At 29.3% G+C, this 23909-nt stretch overlaps 1 protein-coding gene across 1 annotated transcript; it reads left to right on the forward strand.

Moving 5' to 3' along the window:
* Positions 1 to 5625: 5625 nt before the first annotated feature.
* On the forward strand, positions 5626 to 23426 carry LOC145330865 (uncharacterized). Its single transcript, XM_080175527.1, has 29 exons — positions 5626 to 5690; positions 6108 to 6149; positions 6366 to 6402; positions 7208 to 7279; positions 7490 to 7557; positions 7697 to 7795; positions 8512 to 8565; positions 8689 to 8746; positions 12523 to 12608; positions 13177 to 13213; positions 13397 to 13468; positions 14452 to 14519; positions 14854 to 14952; positions 15153 to 15212; positions 15487 to 15544; positions 15719 to 15815; positions 15907 to 16038; positions 16267 to 16304; positions 16949 to 16982; positions 17125 to 17158; positions 17428 to 17550; positions 19690 to 19788; positions 19966 to 20064; positions 20233 to 20331; positions 20500 to 20598; positions 20762 to 20860; positions 22053 to 22151; positions 22657 to 22699; positions 23227 to 23426. The coding sequence occupies exons 1-28, from the start codon at positions 5636 to 5638 to the stop codon at positions 22680 to 22682; spliced, it is 2043 nt and encodes a 680-aa protein (XP_080031653.1). The 5' UTR covers positions 5626 to 5635; the 3' UTR covers positions 22683 to 22699; positions 23227 to 23426.
* Positions 23427 to 23909: the final 483 nt, after the last annotated feature.

Below are 23909 nucleotides of genomic sequence, written 5' to 3' on the forward strand. Positions count from 1 at the left end.
GATATAAATCTGTGTATCCAATCTTAGTAAAAGCCACACCCAGTTTCAGTATTGTAGCTAAATGGATGTAAAATATACATGGATATTATGACAGGAGAAAACTTGTTGTCAATTTAGCCTCCAATATTCCCTCACATTTATTGGTTGGGCTGTTTATCCAGTAAGAGGGAGGGGAAGGGGTAAAAGAATTAGATGGGGGAGATTGTTATTTTAGCCCACTACAGAGTTAATTTTACTATAAAACATGAAATTCTGGTGTAATATCCAAGTTTTAATAAATCCATTTGTCCATTTATAGCTATGACATAATAATTTTTCTTTTAACTAAGCCTTTAATGTTTAATTGAGCATCACAAGCCCCCCCCCCCCCTCTCAAGTAAAAATGTATCTTTCAGGGTTATATTCAACCACTAATTGGAATCTTCAGAGGGGGTAATTTTGTCTATCATTATTCGAAATGCACATAAATTTACGGCAATCCCATTATATCACACATGGCCCCAACTAGATTTGTCAGGGAGGGAGGGGACATTGAGCTGTTTATTACAATTGTACCCAAAGTTTTGAAATAAAAGATTTCTTATTTGATGGCTTAACAACTTTGGGGACTCAAATAATATTCAAGGGGGAGAATTATTTGTTCCATGGATAAATAAAATTATCCCAAATTAATTTGTTACATCATCCTATTGTATCACACAGGGCCCCAAGTATATTTGTCAGGGAGGGAGTGGACATTGGGCTGTTTATTACAATAGTCCCCAAACTTTTATATTAATTTTTTCTTATTTATTGGCCCAAGATCTTTGGGGACTTTTTTGTTGGTTTATAAACTTAAGTGTCCAAACATTTCAACCACTAATTGTAATTAACAGAATTGGTTATTTTGTGTATCATCATTGGAGATGCACATCAATTTAACGGCCATTGTCTTATCCCTTTAGATCCCTGGACATCATCTCATTGTATGACTGCACAGGGCCCCATCAAGCCAGTACCAATATCTGTCAGGGATCTAAAGGGATAAGACATTGATTAATAGATTACAATTAGTGGTTGAAACATTTGGACACTAAACTCAATAAACCAACAAATCAATATTCAATCAAAGTTATTAAGTGAACAATTGAGAAAACATCAATATAAAACGTTGGGGACTAGTATAATAAACAACCCAATGCCCACTTCTTCCCTGTATATATGTACATACTACAAACATGAATATTTTCTGTAATTCACAGGTAAGAAAAATTGTGAGATTGAGAGTTAGAGAGAGTGTTAGAGTGAGAGAGAAAGAGAGAGATAGATAGAGAATAAGTGAAAGAGAGAGAGAGAGAGAGAAGGAGAAAAGGAGATAGAGAAAAAGGAAAGAGAGAAATAGAGAGAGACTTATATGGATAGATAAAGAGAGAATGAGACCAAGAGAGAGAGAAAAAAGGAAAAAGAGAGAATGAGTAAGAAAGAGGGAAAAAGAGATTAAGAGAAAAGAGACGGAGAGATAGAAAGAGAGTTAAAAGAGCAAAAAGATACAAAAATACTAAAAGCATAAAAATTCATTACAAAGAAAGAACTAGATACATATTTGGAAAATAAAAACTATTCAAGCAATGAAAATTACAAGGGATAAGACAATAGCTGATGAAATGATGTATATCCCAAATGATGATACAAAAAAATATCCCTTCTATAGATTACAATTATAGGTTGAAATGTTTTGACACTCTACTTAACCCTTAACAGTCGGGCCCCTTGCCACACCTAAATCGGTTGGGGGTGGGGGTGTTCAACGCCCCCCCCCCTATTATCACAGTTCCTATTAGAGCTAAAGGGCTAGATTTTTGTGCAAGTCCCCTGTTTGATAATGAATTTCCGACCTTTAGTAAGTCAAAGTCAATTTTTGCTTCCTTCACCCTTTAATTTAAAAACCTTTGTTTTTAGGTCCTTTTTTACTTAAAAATTTCAAACAGCTGTAATTTTCTTATTTTTCAATTTAGAAGGACAATTTTTTTGCAGAAAAAAATATTTATCTTTATGTAAATTTTATATTAAAAATATCAAAGTATTAATTTCAGCAGCCGCAGCTGTACTTGGCAGCTGTCAGCCCCCGCAGTTGGCGGTTGGCAGGAAAACAGCAGCGGATCTTTATGAAATTTTAATGCATTATTTAGACATGTATGAAAAGCTTAAGTTTTAAATTTGAAGTCTGTAAGTCAAAAATTGCGGCCACAGGAGCCTTTTAAAGATTTCTGGAGACCTGGAGGATCAGGACCTGCAGGATCATACCTGAAGCCTGAAATTGACTTGAACACATATATTTTATAAGAGTATGTACTACTAGAGGATATTTTAGTATTTTGGTAAGATAAAATGCTTTGTTTAAGTCAAAAAGATATTTTTGCTCTTTACCTGGATGACCCTGCCAGGTTTGCTGGCATCCTGTGCCCGCCAGGATGGAGATATTAAACAAATTTAAACTCTCAGATATGTGTCATACCCAAACTTAAAAAGTCACGCAGTTTGGGCTCTTTATCTTTCACACACAGAAAATGAGATAGAAAAAACCGGATAGCAACTGTTAAGGGTTTATGTCCAAGTCAACCTCCCCTCTTTAATCAAATAAAGGCCCTAAAAACGAAAATGTAAATAGCATTTATTTAGATAGATAGACAGATAGATAGATGGATATATAGACAGAGAGATATATAGATAAATAGACAGATAGATAGATAGATAGATAGACAGATAGATAGATATAAAGATAGATAGAAAAATAGATAGATAGACAGATAGATAGATATAAAGATAGATAGAAAAATAGATAGATAGATGTAGAGATATACAGATATATGGATTGATATATAAATATATAGATAGATGAAAATGAGATAAAAAAAAATCCCTTCCCTCCTCCTACAAATAATAATAATAAACTGCATAAATTATTTTTTTGTACTTGTATATTTATAGTTTAATTTAATTTTGGGACATTTAGAATTGTATTCACAAAGATGGAAATTATAAGATAATTATTGTAGAATAATGTATACAAATATATTCATCTTTTTTTCTTTGAACTTTTTTTATTTTAAAGGGTTTACTATGTAATGTGTCCTATTAAAGCTCCACATATGTTTTCAAGCTTGATTTGTACTCTTACATACAGTGGCAATATTCTTCATAATTGATAGTGGGACAAACAATGCCACCCTCTTATTTATAACTTTTAAATAGTCTTTCTTGTGATACTTTAGTTAAGTAAATAATAAGAGAACCCCACAGGGCAAGTATCTACAGTTAAAAAATTGTGATAATTTTGTTGGAAAGAAATACATGTGGTCAATTGAACAATGAGAGTGAGACTACTACCAAAAAAAGTCTTTGTTTATTATTAATTTATTAATATTGGGGATGGGTGTAAATACTGAAAAATCTTACAAAACCCAACCAAAAATATTTCTTATATTCATGAAGATTACCTAAATTTCATGATTAGAATTTATATGAATGAAAGAAAATTGGAATTATGCGGAAACATCTAGCATAAGTTTTTCTTGTTTCACAAATTAAACATGTCTTATTGAGGATGGGATGGGATCTTGTTTTGAAGCAAGGAATAAAACAATCATGTGTATACAGTGTGATCTATTGGGGTCATAACATATATGGCCCCATATTGTTTCAGCAAATTTACACTTTTTTTATTTAACCACTTTCAGGGGTAATTACTAATAATGACTAAAAACTTTTTTTTTATTATGTAAATTTTAATAATTCTTATATTTCACTCAATTTAATTTTTTAAAAATTTTATGAAATATATTAATTTCAAGGACATCTTTGTAGAGTTAAGATTTGTTGATAAGCAATGATATTATAAAGAAATTTAGTTGTGATAACTACAGCTACAAATCAAGTTTTTTTAGTAGTGAAGATACTCTATAATTCATTTTGTCTGACTGTCAGTCAGTTAACTAAAATTAATTAAAAACATCCATGGTGGTTAGACTTCTTTAAAGCAGTATTTTGGCTATTTTATATCAAATTTTTCTCCATATCTTTGGTGTTTAAACTTTTTATAGATAAGGGTATCAAAATTATATATCCTGTTGTTCTAAGAGATTATTGTATCTGTAGATGAGAAGACAAGTACTTTTTCGATTTTTCACATATTTCTTTGGTGATTTTGGTCCAATTTTCAAAATTTTGTTGATAATCATATCAATAAAAATTTCTCTTTTTCAATATGTAATTTACTTTGACAGTCATCATTCAAAATGTAAATATTAAAAACTATAAAAATAATTCATGATTTTCTTTTCTGTTCATATTATTTTCTGTTATTATTTTAAAAGTGCATATGTTTTTGTCTTCTAATATTTAGGCCAGTTTTTTTCAAGCATATGTTTTAATAGATATTTATTAGAGTAATTAATTTTAAAAACTTTAACTAATAAAAAAGCACAAACTCTAGGCCAAAAACAGGTTTTAGATTAAACATGCAGTTCTTTATTATATCATACTAGCAACTACGCCCCTAGAGGCCTCTAGGGGCACTTATTAGAAGCTACCCTGTTAAGGAGAACCCAATCAGTTCAGCAGTTAGCAAGATCCTTTGTTACAAACAAACAAATAGACAGAAAGACATCATTCTACTTTGTATTATATATTTATTAGAACCAATATAATTATTATTATTATAATTATTAATCTCAGATTTTTTAATTTTCATATCTGTCAAAAGCTGTCTTTAATATGATGAGATAAACTAGTTTTACATCAATTTTTTAAGTTGATATAAAAAATATATTTGTACAGTTCTTCAAAAATATCTCTAAAGTAATATGTCTATTACAAGATTCTCTGCTCATATGGCATGTTTATGTCACAGTTATTGAGAACTGGCTTTTTAAGCATGTGTGAACAATGATATTGTTAACTTTCAAAGGGGGGGGGGGTTAAATGAACTCCCTGTCCTTAACAATTTGTGCCTCTGAATTTATTTTTATGCCTTTAAATGTGAAATTATGCAACTTTTCTATCAAAAACTTATCTAAAGCTTGTTTATTCAGAAAATTTAAGCAGGCATTATCAAAGTGTACTATTTTACTTTTCTTGTATCCAGAATTTTATAAATGTACAACCTTGCAATGATATCTTTTTTCCCAAGATGTAAATGCAGGAGGGGGGAGAGAAGTGTGATTTGAGCCTAATTTTAATTTTGGTTTCAAAAGTATACAGTAAAATGCCATTATTAGAGGAAGGGGGGAGGGTTGCATTGCTTTCTAGGGTGATTAAGCTTTTGAGGGTGGTGGTGCCCTATGTGCCTATGAGAGAGTACTTATGCATTGTAAAGGAGAATCATATCGGTTCAGAGGTTTGGTAAACATAAACATAGACAAAATATTACTTTTATATAAAAGTATGTAATATATTCATGTTCTAATGTTACACTTAATTATTTTGGTGGGGGGGGGAGGGTTTTGGTATAAAAATTTTCGAAGAGCATATTACAATTATTTGTTTATGTTATAAAGGTGGCTTGCTGTTTGACATTGAGTTACTGTAAAAAAATTTTATGTGATATTAAATTGAGGTGACATGTCACTTTTCTATTATTTCAGAAGAAAAAAAAACTATGAAACAGTTTCACCCACTTTGGGTTAACATAATATGCTTACTCTTGTACCAAGGTTTGTATAATTTGAGTAGCAAAGTTACTTCATGACTACGATTGTCATGTTTTGTCTGTTATTAGGAAAGTTTAATATTTTAATGGTAAAAAATCACAGCCTTTTTAAGTCTGACCCCTTTTGCACCTTAATTGGTCAAGGGGGGGGGGTGTTAAATGCTCCCTTTTATTATCCCAGATCCTATTAAAACTAGAAGGCTAAAATATGTTGTAAAGATTGATAAAAAATTCCTTAGATAAAAAATTACTGTAGAATTATTTTATTTTATAAGCTCAAAAAATATTCCCAGAAAATGTCTTTTATGTAAATTTTATATTAGAAATCTAAAAACATATATTTTGGCTGTAATTTGAATTGTGAAGGAATGGAGAGGATTTTTTGTAGGATTAAATATACACTCATCTTTATGAATTTTAGGAGGAAATGTTCTTGCTTCCAAGAAAACTCAAATCAGAACAGGTTTTTAGTTTATAAACTAGAAATTTTAACTTGTTCAAATTAAACCTAAGTTAAAAGCTTTTTTATTCTGCTTTGAATTAAATTTTAAAATAAACAGTTTTTTAACACATTATTGACTATATATACAAAAAGTATTTATGGAAACAAAAGTTAAGAACTTGTCTTATTTTTCAGCAAAAATATAAAAATAATAATTTGATTTCTTTCAAATCTTAGATTCGCTGATTCCTGATTTACCTGAAAACTGTACAAGGTGATATGTTTTATGCATGTAAATTTGTTGCAAAACTGTTAAATACAGGATTATGTCTAAAGGGCATACTTACATTTTTAGGACTTGATTATAGAAATGATCTTTTTGTTGTAATAGGAATATGTGAATGGCACATTACCCAGATATGGAATTTTTTGAATATCTCCATCCTGGCAGGCACAAGATGCCAGCAAACTATCCATACATTAAAAGAGCAAAACTTATTTTTTTGACTTAAACAAAGCATTTTATCTTACCAAATTCTAAAATATCTTTTAGTAGTAAATCTGTATATAAAGTATAGGTGTTCAGGTCAATTTCAGGTTCCAGGTACAATCCTTCAGGTCTCCAGAAATCTTTAAAGCCTCCTGTGACTGCAATTTTTTACTTAAAATTTTAAGCTTAAGCTTTTTTACATGTCTACATAATACATTTACATCTACACTATTTTCCCACCAACTGCCCACTGTAAAAAGTTAAAATCAGTAAAAAATTTCATTTTCTCTATAAACAAGATTAAAGATATTTAAAATAGTTATGAACACATTTTTTATTTCAATATCATTAACAACAGATTGTCACAGCCAATTGTTGGCAAAAACTGCTGTATCTGTAAAATGGTTCTAGAAAAAGATAATGGTTGATATTCTAATGTAACATATTTGTGCTATTTGAAAAGAAAAAAACTCTACATTCCACACAACTAGAATGAGAGGCAAAAAAGATTAGTAGGGTCTACCTTATTTTCAGCAGTTAGAATGGTGTAATTCTTGCAGGCTTCCTTTAAGTTAGACATTTATTATAGGTCCAACACAACTTTGTTGTCTGAAGGAAAAGTGATGTATATGTTTATGGATGAACATGGATATGGTCGGAGGTAAAGTGAATGTGGCAAATAACAAATTGTATCTAACAAGTTTATGATTATTGAACAAGATTTGCTTCAGTGATGTATCTATCTCTAAGATCTTGATGTATCCCTTCTCATGAGCTATCATCATATTTAATGTTATTTTTTCTAAAAATATTAAATCTAAAAAGTTTATTATAATATTGTACTTTTCTTTATTAAAAAAAATATTTGTAGTTATTCAGATGAGGAAAAAACATTTGTTAAAAAGCAAATGGAAGTTATAGAAGCTCTCCCACATCAAGGTCTTATTTTTTTTCACTGATGAAGATATTTTAATCTTGATTTTATAATAAACATTAACTCAGTTGATGAAATTGTATTTATTTACTTCATATTAGCCTTAATTCTTACAATTTGCCAAATTGAAATTGAAATTTTCAGACACGATTAAGTTTGTGGAAGTGGAGGATATGAAAGACTGCGGCAACTGTTTGTTTTTTGACAAGAAAGATACATCAACAAAGTGTTCTGGATGGAAAAGTAAGTATATGGATGGAATCAGTTTATTTAAAATTAAACTTTTCAAATTATTTAAGAAATCAAGTCATACACATAAAATATCGGAACACTCACAAATGTGCAACAAATACTTTTGGGGTCAAACTTAAAAGTTAAAACTTTTAGGGGACAAATATGCAAAGTGTTCTGGATGGTAGATATAATTGCTTATTTTGTTGCAAACAAAGTTTAAACTCTAAGAGTAAAAAATCCTTAGAATTATAATAATTGGTTAACTGCCATGTCTCCAGATTAGAACAAAAATAATTATATTCTTAAATAGATATTCTACAAAAAAAAGTTGTAACAGCATAATTTTAAAGTGTGTAATATAATTTATGTATAACTGGAATGAATATTTGAATGTAATATTTTTCTTTTACCTTTCTAATTTAATCATGTGCATATCCCAACTATGGTCTTTTATAAAAATGTCCAACAGTGAACCACCCTAATAAATATTCTTTATTTGACTTAGATGGCCTTTTATAATATTTAATTATATAAACATTTGTTTCACCTAGATAGATTTTTGTCCAACATTAATTTTCCTAATAAAATAGTCTTTAAATATTTGAATAAATCTCCTAATTAAAAAAAGAAAGGGCATTCAACTTTAGAGATGTCCCTCTAGTATGTTTGTCCTCTGGTAAATTTGTCATTGTACTAACATATCTTTTATAAATATATTATTTTAGGTCAATGTAATGCATCTATGTCACTTGGACACCCAGCCTGTTTTCAGTCCAATGGTGATTTTTTAAACTTAAAAAAAATCATGTTTTTTAATAAAGTTGTTTTAAAATTTTTATTTTTAAATGATATTTAAATTGCACTGATAAAATCTTTTAATTCTAAACTAATTTAAATGTCAGGACCTTCAATGTTGCAAGAACTTCTAAAGGTTATAGGACTTGGACCAAAACAAATAAGGTACTTCTTAATACGGTTAAGAACAATGGTTTTAAAGGGTGTGCAAAAAAAATGCAGACCTTTTTAAAATTTAGATTGCCCGGCTTGTGTTAATAGTAGAAAAACGTTATGCATACCATTAGAACCGCTATGAAGTCTATTTTTTGGAAATATAAAAACGATTCCTGTGCTACGCATTTTTTAGGAGCTACATAGAAGAATGTCCCAACTGACTTAAAACTTGACTTGAGAGTAAATCATTAAAGATAAAAAGAAAGTGTGTGCAAAAATGCGGACATTTTTAAAATTCAAACTGCTCGACTTGTGTGAATAGTAGAAAAATGCTATGTATATCATTGAAACCGTCATAAGCTCTATTTTTTGGAAATATAAGTACGATTTTTGTGCTATTTTTAGTTTAGGAGCTGTGAAAAATGTGAGAAAAGTGGAAAATTTAATCTTTAAAGATTTACTCGCAAGTCAAGTTTTAATTCAGTAGGGACATTCTACCACATAGCTCATAAATTATACATAGCACAGGAATCGTTTTTATATTTTCAAAAAATACACTTCACAGCGGTTCTAATGGTATGCATAACGTTTTTCTACTATTAACACAAGCTGAGCAAATAGAATTTTAAAAATGTACGCATTTTTATTTGCATACCCTTTAATTTAATCTTTAATGATTTACTCGCAAGTCAAGTTTTAAAGTGTTCACGAAGCTGGGAAAAAGTTGATATATGTCACTGATTAATGTTTTTTAAGAGTACTATTTTGAGAATTAAGTCTTAATTACTTCCCATTTAAAAATAAATCAAACTTTAAAAAAACGAATTTATTCCCTTGAAAACATTGATGTATTTTGTGTTTTATTATACATATCTTAAAACCTATCAAAATCGACAAATAACAATCTTTTTGTTAAGGTTTACTTGCAAATTTAGAGTAGAATAAATTCTTTTGTTACATACATGTCAAACTAACCAAAAAGGTTTATAATTTCTTTTTACGGGGAGATTAAACGATTTTTATCGATAATCGAAAAGATATTACCAAATATGGATATAAGGTCAGCTGATTTATAGTTGTCGATTGTAACATAGCATCCTCATCCTATCTCAATATTTACTACTTGCTAAAAAAGCTTCAAACTTCCATAAAAAATTAAAATTTTAAAAATTATAATTTTTAATGTATAATGTATAAATCGTTTTGGAGTGTGGTGGTATTCTCCTCCAAAATAGTTATAAACATTTCAAGAACTTATGACGAGCTACCCTGTAAAGGAGAACCATACTGGTTCAGCTGTTAGCAAGATCCTTTAGAACAGACAAACATACAGACATCCTGTTACATTATTATAACAATTTATATTTAGGATGTGTGTATTACTTAATTATAATTTATTAACTTAAACAGAAAGAGGGCTACTTATAGTAGATATTCAAAATAAGCTTTAAAACACAAAATAATTTATAAGTTTTAGGTCATGGAAAGGAAACAAGTTTGCAGGTTTTGTTGTATTTGTATCCTTTGTATTCTTTCCATGAACCAAAGTTTTTATTATAAGCGTTTTCTAAGATAGGCATTTGTTGAGTAGAACCCCTCTCTCTCTCTCTCTCTCTCTCTCTCTCTCTCTTTCTCTCTCTCTCTCTCTCTCTCTCTCTCTCTCTCTCTCTCTCTCTCTCTCTCTCTCTCCCTCTCTCTCTGTTTTTCTTTCTCACACATTCAGATTTTTACCTGGGGGGTTGGTTGTTAAATAAATATTATTTAATGTATAAAAAGAAACCAAATCTAAATTTATATTTTTCTAATATTCAAAGGGATATAAAAGGGCAGAAAAATAGCTTAAAACCAACAAACGACTTTTTTAATAAAAATAAAATAGCCTAAAACCTTTCCCAAAAACTATAAAAAGCTTCACTGTAAAAGTGAACCATATCGTTTCAGCGGTCCCTTCTCTAGAGATAAAAAAAAGCTTACAACTTTATAAATTAGGATATTGTTAAATCTTTTCATTTAAAACTAACCCTTCTGTACGTAATTGTATGCAGGGAGGAAATGGATATTTGGCTTTTTATTACATTAGTTCCCAAAGTTAATGACATTTTGTTAGTTGGCTAATTAACTTTAGGGACTTTCATAGAATTTTAATTGGTTGGTTTATTACTTTGAGTGTCCAAATGTTTAAACCACCAAATATTGTTTACAAAATGGGTAAATTTGTGTATATTTTCATTGTGAATATCCATTAATTTATCGGCCATTGTCTTATGCCTCTAGTTCCCTGGTTATTTAGGTAGTAAGTGGGTTCGTGGGTGGGGCGTTAAGTGTGTGTGTGTGTTATACTATGATAGTGTGTGTGTGTGTTTTTTACTACGATAGTGTGTGTGTGCGTGTGTGTGTTAGTGCTACACTACGATAGTGTGTGTGTGTGTTAGTGCTACACTACGATAGTGTGTGTGTGCGTGTGTGTGGCAAGATAGGTAAGGTATGTGTGTGTGTGTGTGTGTGTGTGTGTGTGTGTGTGTGTGTGTATTTAATCAAATTCGACACATTACGAGATTATTTTACGATGATAAAATGCATTTTTTTATGTAAATACTATAGAAAGACTGCTATATTTTATGCTGAATATTTGTAGCAAATGATTTTTGTTTATTCTATTTAAACATTTTAATTCTTAAATATCATGCTTTCTACAGATTTAATCAATTTTTCTTTTGTCGCTATACCTGCATAAACAAAGCGGTATTTGGTTAATGATTTTTTAAAATAAACCAAACTTTTTCATTACATTTTAGAGAAAGTTCAAAGATAAATATCAATAGAGATATATTACAAAAATATTTTCTAAGTATCAATTTTTTTGTTTTTATCTGCAAGCGAAGAAATAACTTATTTTCTCTTAGTTTAATTGATACTCAGATTTTAACATTATTTTCATGTGGAAATACTCTCCGCATTTTAAACTGATTTTTTTCTAACTTAACTGAACTTTTAAGGCATAATTCTTTGAAAATTACTTAAAATATAAAAAAAGGTAAACGAAAATGCATTTTGAAAAATTAAATTCGCGATCACTTTAAGCCAGTTGGGACATTTTACCACATAGCTCCTAAACTAGATGTAGCATGGAAATCGTTTTTATATTTTTAAAAAATACACTTCATAACTGTTCTAATGGTATGCATAACGTTTTTTCTACTATTAACACAAGCCGCGCAATCTTAAATTTTAAAAAGGTCCGCATTTTTTTTGCACACCCTTTAGATTGTTTAACATTCATGTTCAAAGTTTTGTCATAATATTAGAAGTTAAAATTAATAAAATTTAATGCCCTGGAATGAAAGAAAGTAACCCAACTCTCCACCAATATGAAATAAGAATAATAAATTCTATTTATCCTATCATTTAACCCTTACAGATCGGGCCCCAATTTCCACATTAATAGATAGGGGGGGGGAAAGCATATTGACCCCCCCCCCCTCTATCTCGGCTTCTGTTACAGATAAAGACGTAAAAAAATTTTCTGGTGGTTCATGTGTATTTTTAGAGAAAATTACTTTTTCTAGTCATAGCGGTCAGGCCGCTCCTTAGCCGCTTCAATATGACCCCCCCCGATCTGTAAGGGTTAACATAACCAATTCAGTGAAGTAGCATTCGAATTTTGGATTGTATACAAAAATCATATCAAAGAACAGATGTTTATAGTCCATTTTCATTTATCTAATTGCTAAATATTTAATGATTTTATAATTAGATTTATCAAAATTAATTCTTAAAATATTGAGAAATAAAAGTGGAATTGACAGTGCTGGAAGTGATGAAAATAACTTTGGACAAGATGAGTTTCAGGACTATGATGATTTATCATTAGGCTATTACTAATAAATTATTTTTAATGAATTTTCAAAACAATATATTTAATATCTATTATTTTATGTTTTTTTTTATAATCTAGCTCTTTGATTTATTACTAAGGATTATAATTATTTTTTTTAATTATAAGACAACTTTTTACCTTTACAAATAACCGTTTGTAGCCAAATATCATTTATTTAGTTATTATTATGTTTTTTGGAATATCAAATAAAAATTATTCCCATTTTCAACTAGAAAATATAATCTGAAATAAAATATTTTTAATCATCCATAGAAATAAGTTTTGCCTCCTCCATGAAATTTAGCTAATTGAATTACTTAAATAAAAGTAATTTAGCATCATTTTGATTCCATGACTCCTTCAAGCCATTAAATGTCCTTTAACTTTTTAATCATTTACTTTTTATCTAATAAAAAACACAATGTGCATTTATATAATTGTGTGCAAATTTTGTCAAATAGTAAAATTTTTATATCACAATAAATCTGATGAATAAGCCCCTGTAAATATTAATTTATATGATGTTTTGCTCACAACATAATTTATTGCTTTAATGAAATAGGTGATCTTGATTATGATTCTGGTTATAGTGCTGTCAGGTAAGATTAATTTTATTGAAATAAATCAGGGAATACAATATTATATGAGGTTGTTTTGCCTTCATTTTAGTTGTATGTACAATTTACAAAATTTTCTGACTTTTCAAACACCATTTTTTTGTTTTATTGAAATCTAATGAATTTTGGAGCCCCCCATGAATAAGGATAATATTTCTTTAATAGGAATACAAGTTACAGATGGTATAATGGCACTATACCATTCCAATTTATGGATGAATGGGACTATGGAAGAAGGTAAAAATATAAACCAATAAAAGATAATAAAAAGTTTATTAATGTTTCCATTGGAATTCAGCCCACACAAAGGATTCACCCCACTGAATTCAACCCACAGAATTCAACCCACACAGGATTCAACCCAGAAAATTCAGCCCATATGGGATTTAACCCATGGAATTCAGTCCACATGAATTAAGTCCACACTGGATTTAACCTAACAGAATTCAGTCCACATGGTATTCAACTTACATGGGACTTAACTCATGGAATTCAACCCACACAGGATTCAACCCAGAAAATTCAGCCCATATCATACCAAACCCTGTGACCAAACCCTCACACAAGGGTGTTTAAATACCTAAGGAATTTCAGGATGCAGTTTTATTTGATTCAGGTTCAAAGAATCCAAAACAATTTCTCATCTGGGCTGTATTCTGTGGTTTAAATCTGGTGTGGGCTATTTTCCATAAGTTGAATCCCATGTGGGCTGAATTCTGATGAGTTGAATCTTGCTGGTCTGAATATCATAGGTTGAATCCTAAGTGGGCTAAATTCCAATGGCACTGTAACTTCTATATATTACAAAGTTTTTAGCTCTCTAGCTCTATTTGATTGAATAGGGGTTACAAAATTTGGTTAAAATTCCCCCTGCTCAATTCATTAACAACTTGTAGAGGCCAGAGAGATTAAAAAGAGATTTTTGAGATATTACAAGTAAGATAATGTTAATGTTTGATAATAACAATCTTACCTTCTCAGTCTCTGCTATTGTTTATAAGATCCTTATTTCTTCCTTAATATTTGAACTTAGACAATTGAATATATTTGGCAGCCCACTACATGCTGTTTTATGGGATAATAATGAATAAGTTCAAAAAGTTGAATAATATGCTGCCAAACATTTTTATTCCATTAATATGAAGAAAATAAACTAGTAAGCATTCAAACAAAAAATTTCTTACTGGTAGAAACATTTGTTTGCATAATTATTTACCTAGGTATACAGATAATGAGAAGAATCTAATAAAGTCACAAATGAAAATAATAGAGGATCAATTACCTAAAGGTAAAACTTTAAATTGCTACTATAAATATAGTCATTTATACATAAATATTTATTTTGGTTCCATAGTACTATGTTTCAATTTAATTGTTTGCTATCTTATAAAACTTTGATTGACTGACATTAACACACAAAGTGGGCCATAGTGCATTGTACATTTTAAAAAATTGTCTGTTCAGCAAAAATTACACCAAATAAATAAATTGTTTTTATTGATTTATATGTTCTTCTTTTGTTGTTGTTAATCATTAATATTCTAAATGTTCAAAATTTTTATAGAAACAAAATCATAATAAGCAAAATTTTGATGGATATCATCAATAGTTGTTTAATTTAGGTTGCATACAATTCATTGATAAAGAATTGGCAAACCAGACATTTACACAAGAGTTGAAAATTCACAAACAGAATAAATATGAATGCTTTGGTTCAATTGGTAATTTTTAACCAGAAAAAAACTATTAATTTATTATAAAATCTTCCTTACAATCTTCAAAATATTCATAGAGGTTTTGGAGGGAATAATATGTTACAAGGTCTTACCAAGGGTCTGGTCTTTAAGAGTTAATTAAATTTTCTAAGATAATGAATGTCAATCTTATATTACAATATAGACTTAATATTGGAAAATTTTAGGATATAATCATCCATACAGTGGACTAAATCTTGGAGAGCCTGGCTGCTTTGGTGAAGAAGGTTATAATAAACTGTCAGCTAAAGTAGCAAGTTAGGATAGAATCTGGATCTTTAAATAAAGGCTAAGAAATTCTTTGATTTTCTTTACATTAGGTCAAAAAGAACTACTGTTGGTATTTTCTTTTAGATGAAATGATACATGATGGATAAAATGTTTTTCAATAATATCTATCTAGACAAATAATTCAATTACTTTAGAAGAGATTTCTATTTTTTCTTTAGCTTTAAAAAATGTTTTTTTTTCTTAACTCAAAAGTTAAATGTATATTCTTAGGTAGAATCATATTGCATGAATTGGTGCATGTTCTTGGGTTTGTACATGAGCAAAATAGGTAAAAAGTTTGTTTTAAATTGTAATGTTTTATTAAAACTTTTTATTTTTATTGTCTACTTTTGTAAGCGAATGGATAAAATTATATACGTTTTCAAATAGTGATAAAGTACTCCAAATTCTGGTATAATACATCTTCCTAGATGACATTTAAATTTTAATGATTTATATTTAGACCTGATCGCGACCAATTTGTTGAAATAAAGAAGGAATTTGTTGAAAATATAGGAAAAACAATGACTATAAGAACAAAATATAATGAAACAAATGGGGTAGTTATTTTAATAAATTTTTTGTCTTCTTTTCATTAGTCTTCAAAATCTATTATTCAAAATCTTGTTTTTTTCATTAAAATTTTTTTAGACTCCTTACGACTACTTCTCCATCACCCATTATACAGAAAGCCTAGGATGCAAAATGGGGACTGTTTGTATTATTGTCAAGGAGCCTTTTAGAACCTACTTCAAAGACACTGATTTGCTCAAACAATATCCTGTGAGTTTTTATTTTTAGTCTGATTATGAATATTTTATATCTATACTCTATTTATAAGCATTTAAAAAGTTATTTTGTTTCAAAAGAGTTTGTTTTGTTTATATCAGAGACCTTTCCAGCATGTAAGTTAAAATTAATGCTTGCCTTATAGTCTAAACCTTCTTGAGACCAGCCAACTTACACTGACCTTAAATAATATCTTTAAAGCTTAAACAAGCCTATTTTCAGAGCCACCTATCTCCAGTGGATGTGGTTGAGATATCAAGGTAGGTTTTTTTTAGAAATATATTAGAGAGTGAAAAAAGCAAATTATGACTTTGACTGACTTGTAGTTGGAAATTCATACAGGGGACATACATAAAATTGTATAACAAGCTGAAATATCAGGGGAACATCTGCTACCCCCAACCAATTAAGGTGAGCAAAGAGGTCCAACTTTAAATAATTAATTTGACAAAATAACTTTTAATGATTGTTACCAAATGTTTGACACATTCTCTGTACACATGTCACAGGAACCAAAATTGAAAAATCCAAAAGAAACAAGTAAATGTTTACAACTTAAAATTTAAAGGAATGGTTCAACAAACAAAAACAAAGTCATTCTAATTTCCCTGGGGCTATCACTCCATCATTTAATGCCTCGGAATGTAAAAAATCCATTTATGCTAAATGGGACAAAAATTGTTTTAGACATATGAAGTTAGATATTTTCAGTGTTGACAAATTGTCAATTCTACAGCTGTACACATTTTAATTAAAAATGGATGAAATTAAGATTTTTAAAACTTATTACATATTACTTTAGAAAAGTAGAACAGTATTATAAATATTCCATGAAATTTTTTCTCAGTCATAACTCTTTTAAAAATCAGATTATTTGTAATTTTATCTTTTATTTTTCTTTCAGAGCCTATAACTGTAATGTGACTGATGAAATGAATGTAAGATTTACTTTATTTTTAATGAAATGATTTTTACTAAATTAAGGTGTAGATAAGTTTTGATTGAAACATTTACTAATTTATCATATTCCTATTAAATACCAAAGAAAATAAATATTATAAACCAACTTAATTATTCCAGGAGAAGTACGAAGAATACAAGAACATTATAACAGGTTAACAGTGCAAATTATATTTGTCTTTTTTTGGTACCATGAATATCATTTACATCATTTTTATACATTTTTTTACGATAAATAAATTTTTTTATAATAAGCGCCAGAATAATACTTTTTAAATAGGGGGGGGAGGGGTAAAGGGGGTTGGTACCACAATTTTTAAAATTATAAAAAATACAAAGGGGATAATAATGAGATCTTTCTATAACTTAACTTATCCTAATGAACAATATTTTTGATTTATGTTCTTATTTATAAATATTTAGAATTGAATGAAAAAATAATTAATCTTGGCAATCTTCTTCTTGATGCATCAAAGGCAGGATTATTGGAGAAAGTAAAGTATTATATATCCAATGGTGCTGATGTGAATTTAAAGGATAAAGAAGGTCAGTTACTAACTTTTATATCTCTAATATCTGTATCTGCATGTTTATTCTTTTGTCCATAAGTTATTGAGACACATATTAGTGTAAGTAAATTAACTGACCATCCTACATCAATATCTTCCTTTAACTCAGTCTTTACATTTAACCCTTAACAGTATGGGGGGGGGGCGTTGAACGCCCCCCCATCCGGTTTTTTCTATCTCATTTTCTGTGTGTGAAAGATAAAGAGCCCAAACTGCTTGACTTTTTAAGTATGGGTATGACACATAACTGAGAGTTGGAATTTTTTGAATATCTCCATCCTGGCGGGCACAGGATGCCAGCAAACCTGGCAGGGTCATCCAGGTAAAGAGCAAAAATATTTTTTTGACTAAAACAAAGCATTTTATCATACCAAAATATTAAAAAATCCTCTAGTAGTACATCCTTATATAAAATACAGGTGTTCAAGTCACTTTCAGGTTCCAGGTATGATCCTGCAGGTCCTGATCCTCCAGGTCTCCAGAAATCTTTAAAAGGCTCCTGTGGCCGCAATTTTTGACTTAGAGACTTCAAATTTTAAACTTAAGCTTTTCTTACATGTCTACATAACGTATTAAAATTTCATGAAGATCCGCCGCCGTTTTCCCGCCGGCCGCCGACTGCGGCGGCTGGCAGCTGCCAAGTACAGCTGCGGCCGCTGAAATTTATATTTTGATATTTCTAATGTAAAATCTACATAAAAATAAACATTTTCTGGGAAAAAAATTTTCTTCTAGCTTCAAAAATAAGAAAATTACAGCTGTTTGAAATTTTTAAATAAAAAAAGACCTAAAAACAAAGGTTGTTAAATAAAAGGGTGAAGGAAGCGAAAATTGACTTAGACTTAAAAAAGGTCGGAAATTCATTATCAAACAGGGGACTTGCACAAAAAAAATTAGCCCTCTAGCTCTAATAGGAACTGAGATAATTAGGGGGGGCGTTGAATGCCCCCCTCCCCCCGACCGATTAAGGTGCGGCAAGGGGCCTGACTGTAAAGGGTTAAGTAAAATACCAAAACTTATTACTCTAGAACTAGTTGAAATAAAATATCAAAGAATTGAATTTCAGTAGTTTCCCAAAATTGCCTCTGGGACCACTTAATCCAACCATTTTTATGTAATTGAATATAAGAGAGGGGGTTGGTTTTGAGTTAGTTTTTTTTAATTTTTGGTCTCCTGTTTGGTTAGTTTGTATAGGTTAGCCCTGTATGGTTAGGCAGGGAGTAAGGGAGGGGACAATGGATCGAATATTCAATTTTTAGGAGTCTCAGACTTTGGGTACTTGCTTAATGGGAATGTGAACAAATACAGCACATTTTGGCTGACTTTGGGTACTTGCGCATCAATGCCCCGCTAACTAGCTGAGCTAGTTTTGAATATGCAGACCGAAAAATTTGTTATTAATGGCCGGTTTTTATAAATATTTTTTCCAAAAGAAAATGTCATTTCATGTATAGAAACTCTACTGTGATATTTATGTATTATACAATCTAAGAACCGATTGAATTTAGGTGTCAGTTAAAAATATATGAGAAGGGTTGAGGTAGTTCTAAACAAGATTTTTCTAGTGATTAATTACAGAATGTTTACTACATTGTGATGTATTGATAATTTAATTTTCAAGTAAATGATTTTTTTCTTAGAACTAATTTTGTTCTAAATTAGGTTACCATGATCCCTTTACAATTTTGGTAATATTTTCTTGATAAATCTGGTTTTCATTGCTTTTCAGTGATCGCTCTTAAATTGAATTAATTGCCCATTGTCCTCTCCCTTACTCCCTGATGGTTAGGGCACCACAGTTGTAGGACCTTCAGTTTTAGGAATCCTCTGCAGACATTTAATACAAGAGTTATGGCTAACCTTCTTTTTTTCAATATAATTTTGAAATATTAGTAGGTAGAGAGGGGGGGGGGGTGTTGGGTAAATATTTTAAGTACATTGAGGTAACAACAAAATTAACTGAAAACTTTGAGATAAAAGCTACAAATAATCATGGTTAGTTAATTTACCCAACTTATCCACGAACATATACTTATTACTTTTCTATTTCTCTGTGTATCTATAAATCTATTCTAAACTACACAATATAATAAATCTAATATATATTTATATCTAGGACAATCCAGTCTTATGTGGGCAGCAGGGTATGGACGTACTGATGTTGTGAAGCTCTTACTACAACATGGAGCTGACATCAACGTGAAGGATAATGATGGTTAGTTACATAATATTATAATAATAATATATTTCCATCATATATATTTATCTATCTATCTTACTATACATGTATTACAAAATTATACTCTTCTATATATATAGCTCCCTGTGTATCTATAATTCTTCTCTAAATTAAACAATATATAATAAATCTAATATATTTATATCTATCTAGGATATACCAGTCTTATGGGTGCAGCACAGAAAGGACACTATGAAGTTGTGAATCTCTTATTAGAACATGGAGCTGATATCAACGCCAAGGATATAATTGGTTAGTACATTAATGTTATTATAATAATATATTTCCATCATATATATTTATTTATCTTAATATACACATAAACTACAAAATTATACTTTCTATTTATATTTCTCTGTGTATCTATAATTCTACTCTAAATTACACAATATATAATAAATCTAATATATTTATATCTAGGATGGACAAGTCTTATCTGGGCAGCATATTCTGGACATACTGATGTTGTGAGGTTCTTATTAGAACATGGAGCTGATATCAATGCAAAGACTACTGGTGGTAAGTTACATAATATTATAATAATAATATATTTACATCATATATATTTATCTATCTATCTTACTATACATATATTACAAAATTATACTTTCCTTTTATATTTCCCTGTGTATCTATAATTCTACTCTAAACTACACAATATAATAAATCTAATATATTTATATCTAGGATATACAAGTCTTATGTTGGCAGCAGAGTATGGACGTACTGATGTTGTGAAGCTCTTATTAGATCATCAAGCTGACATCAACGCCAAGAATAATGATGGTTAGTTACATAATATTACTACTCAATATATATTTCCATTTCACATAATTATCTTACTATACATATATTACAATATTATACTATTCTAATATATTTCTCTGTGTATCTTTAACTCTACTCTAAACTACACAATATATAATAAATCTAATATATTTATATCTAGGATATACAAGTCTTATGTGGGCAGCATGGTATGGAAATACTGATGTTGTGGAGCTCTTATTAGATCATCAAGCTGACATCAACGCCAAGAATAAATGGGGTTAGTTACATAATATTATTATAATACTATATTTTTATCACATAAATATCTATCAACTATCTTACTATACATATATTACAAAATTATACTTTTCTATATTTATTTCCCTGTGTATCTATAATTCTACTCTAAATTACACAATTTATCAATCTACCTATCTATCTATTTATCTATCTATTTATCTATCTATCTATCTATCTATATATCTATCTGTCTATCTATCTATCTATCTATCTATCTATCTATCTATCTATCTATCTATCTATCTATTTATCTATCTATCTATCTATCTATCTATCTATCTATCTATCTATCTATCTATCTATCTATCTATCTATCTATCTATCTATCTATCTATTTATCTATCTATCTAACTATCTATTTATCTATCTATCTAACTATCTATCTATCTATCTATCTAACTATCTATCTATCTATCTATCTATCTATCTATCTATCTATCTATCTATCTATCTATCTATCTATCTATCTATCTATCTATCTATCTATCTATCTATCTATCTATCTATCTATCTATCTATCTATCTATCTATCTATCTATCTATCTATCTATCTATCTATCTATCTATCTATCTATCTATCTATCTATCTATCTATCTATCTATCTATCTATCTATCTATCTATCTATCTATCTATCTATCTATCTATCTATCTATCTATCTATCTATCTATATCTTTGGGAGGGTGGAAATAATATCCATGATTATGAATATAAAACAATCACAAACCCTCTTTTCTAGGGTAAAAAATTATTTACTAAATCTCTTTAACTTACATTATGTATTTCCTTGCCAAATTGTGATGCGCTTTTCCTTGGTTTTGGGGGAGGGTCCTCCTAACACCTCAGCTACCAAAAAAAATGTGCATGTCCCCTGTTTGATATAAGTTGGTCTGTCTTATTTTGTTTCCTTCACCCTTCAATTTAAAAATCTTTATTTTCTAAAATAAATTCTTAATTATTATCCCCCTTCAAACCCTAGTGCACAGAGAGATATATTTCCTTTATACTTTATGAAAAGAAGCTCCCTGTAAAAGATTTTTAGATTATTTAGATTCAATATTCATCTTCTTAACTTTTATTCTTTAATGCACTGGCATTTGTATTGCAAGATTTAATCTAAAATCATATGATTTTTTATATACATATCTATTAATTTATCAAATTTCTAGGTAACACAGCTCTAGACAACGCCCTAATGCCATTTCCAGGGGCCAGTGAAGAAACTAAAAGAGGAAAAGTTAAAGTAGTAGAAATACTTAGAGGACATGGTAAGCTTGATTAATCTGTAAATATAATTTGGTTATTCTCATATTGTATTATGTGTCTGTCAATCTAAATTTCAGAAAATAAAAAAAAACATTTTGATCTGTAAGTAAATGATCACACACAAAGAAAAGAAACAAAATATAATAATATTATTCTATTATGTAGCAGTATACATAGTCAAAATATGTATTATATGAATTAACAGTCTATTAAAAGCATAAACATTTATATCAATAATACAAAGTAGCTTGATGTCTGTCTGTCTGTCTGAAGCTTAAGATCTTTGTAACCACAGAACCAATCGGATTCTACTCTTCAGGGTATATACCTATTGGTCCTCTGGTGGTTTTAAGCTATTTTCTTGCGGGGTGGGACACCCCCAACCCCCCAAAAAATGAATATTACCCCCCTCAAAAACAAAAAAAAATTGGGGGGAGTATGGTTTGCAGCACCTTTAAGGTTAAACTCTAGGATCAAAATGAATTTTTAAAAACATAATATTTTTAGGTGCCAAAAGAAGATGGGAGATATAATTATCTAAAACATAAAGGTAGTTAGAATATTTATAAATACATATAAATATCAAAAAGTTTTTATCTGTCTATCGGTCAGATATATCTATTTTAACTGAAATATAATATAACTAGCGGCTTTGCCCCTAGCCTCTAGGGGCTTTACCCCAAGAGATAATTAAAAAAAAAAAATAAAGTACTGCTGATGCTGCTCATGGTCTAGAGTGTTCCCAAGAAATTTTATTTTTTTGGGGGGCGAATGATTTTTTCTTTTTTTGGGGGGACAGACAGACATATGGACAGACAGACAGACATCATTTTACTTTGTATTATAGATAGTATAAGGTCAATAGTGAAAAATACTTTTTTTATTCATTAATCAAATATTTCTCTCTTAGCTATCTAATTATTTGAATCCTAATCATTCTACTTATCTATTTGTTATTAGTTCAGAAAAATTTAAAAAGATAATTTAATTGATTAATTTACTTATTTATTTGATTAGTTGCTTCAACCCTAGCTTCTAGAAAATGCAAGAGAGGTTATAAAATAAATAATATTTCAGGACTGATCAGAATCTTCCTTTCGCAGAATCTTTCCTGATCACAGTCCTTTGCTCTGTGTCTATAAAAGTTTCCAAGATTAATACACACAAATTTGAATAACTTATCATGAATATTCAACACACTCTCCCTTAATCTAATCAATGAGAGTAATTAAGTAAGATTAAACATTGACTATTGTCCTATTATTCCATAATCAAATATTTCTAACACACTGAAAACTTCAGAATAAATTTTTTTTATGATTATATTATAAGTAGCTTTTTGAATATCTAATGTATATACTTAAGAGGAAGAAATAGTTTACTAACTAATTAGATTTTTTTTTGTTTAAATTTCTTGATTGGATTTTGGTAAGGTTTTGGTATTCATGATATTTAATTACTTTTTATTATCTAATTGCTTTGTTCTATACTGTCCCATATGTATGTTTGTAAACTTTTACCATCATGGCTTAGAATTTAATTCATCTGAGCTGTATTCAAACAAGTTCTAATCCATGATGGAAATACATATCTAGTATTGTTTTATAGAAATTGTCCAAATTAAATATTATTAGTTGGCCATTGGAATTCAACTCATTTTTTTAAAAATTCTTTTTATCTCATCTATACAACCAAATTTAAAGAATTTATTACTTTTTTTTGGCTAAGAAAAATTGAACTTTAATTTCAACTATGTAATC

This window comes from Acartia tonsa, chromosome 10 (genome assembly GCF_053477335.1).
Source record: "Acartia tonsa isolate MP-2025a chromosome 10, ASM5347733v1, whole genome shotgun sequence".
Classification (NCBI taxonomy): Eukaryota; Metazoa; Arthropoda; class Copepoda; order Calanoida; family Acartiidae; genus Acartia; species Acartia tonsa.

Excerpts from the sequence above, each read along its gene's own strand:
- LOC145330865 (XM_080175527.1), top strand. The coding sequence starts at position 5,636 with ATGAAACAGTTTCACCCACTTTGGGTTAACATAATATGCTTACTCTTG. Across the intron at positions 13,214-13,396 it reads TCTGGTTATAGTGCTGTCAG|GAATACAAGTTACAGATGGT; the intron begins GTAAGATTAATT and ends TTTCTTTAATAG. Across the intron at positions 15,213-15,486 it reads TGGCTGCTTTGGTGAAGAAG|GTAGAATCATATTGCATGAA; the intron begins GTTATAATAAAC and ends GTATATTCTTAG.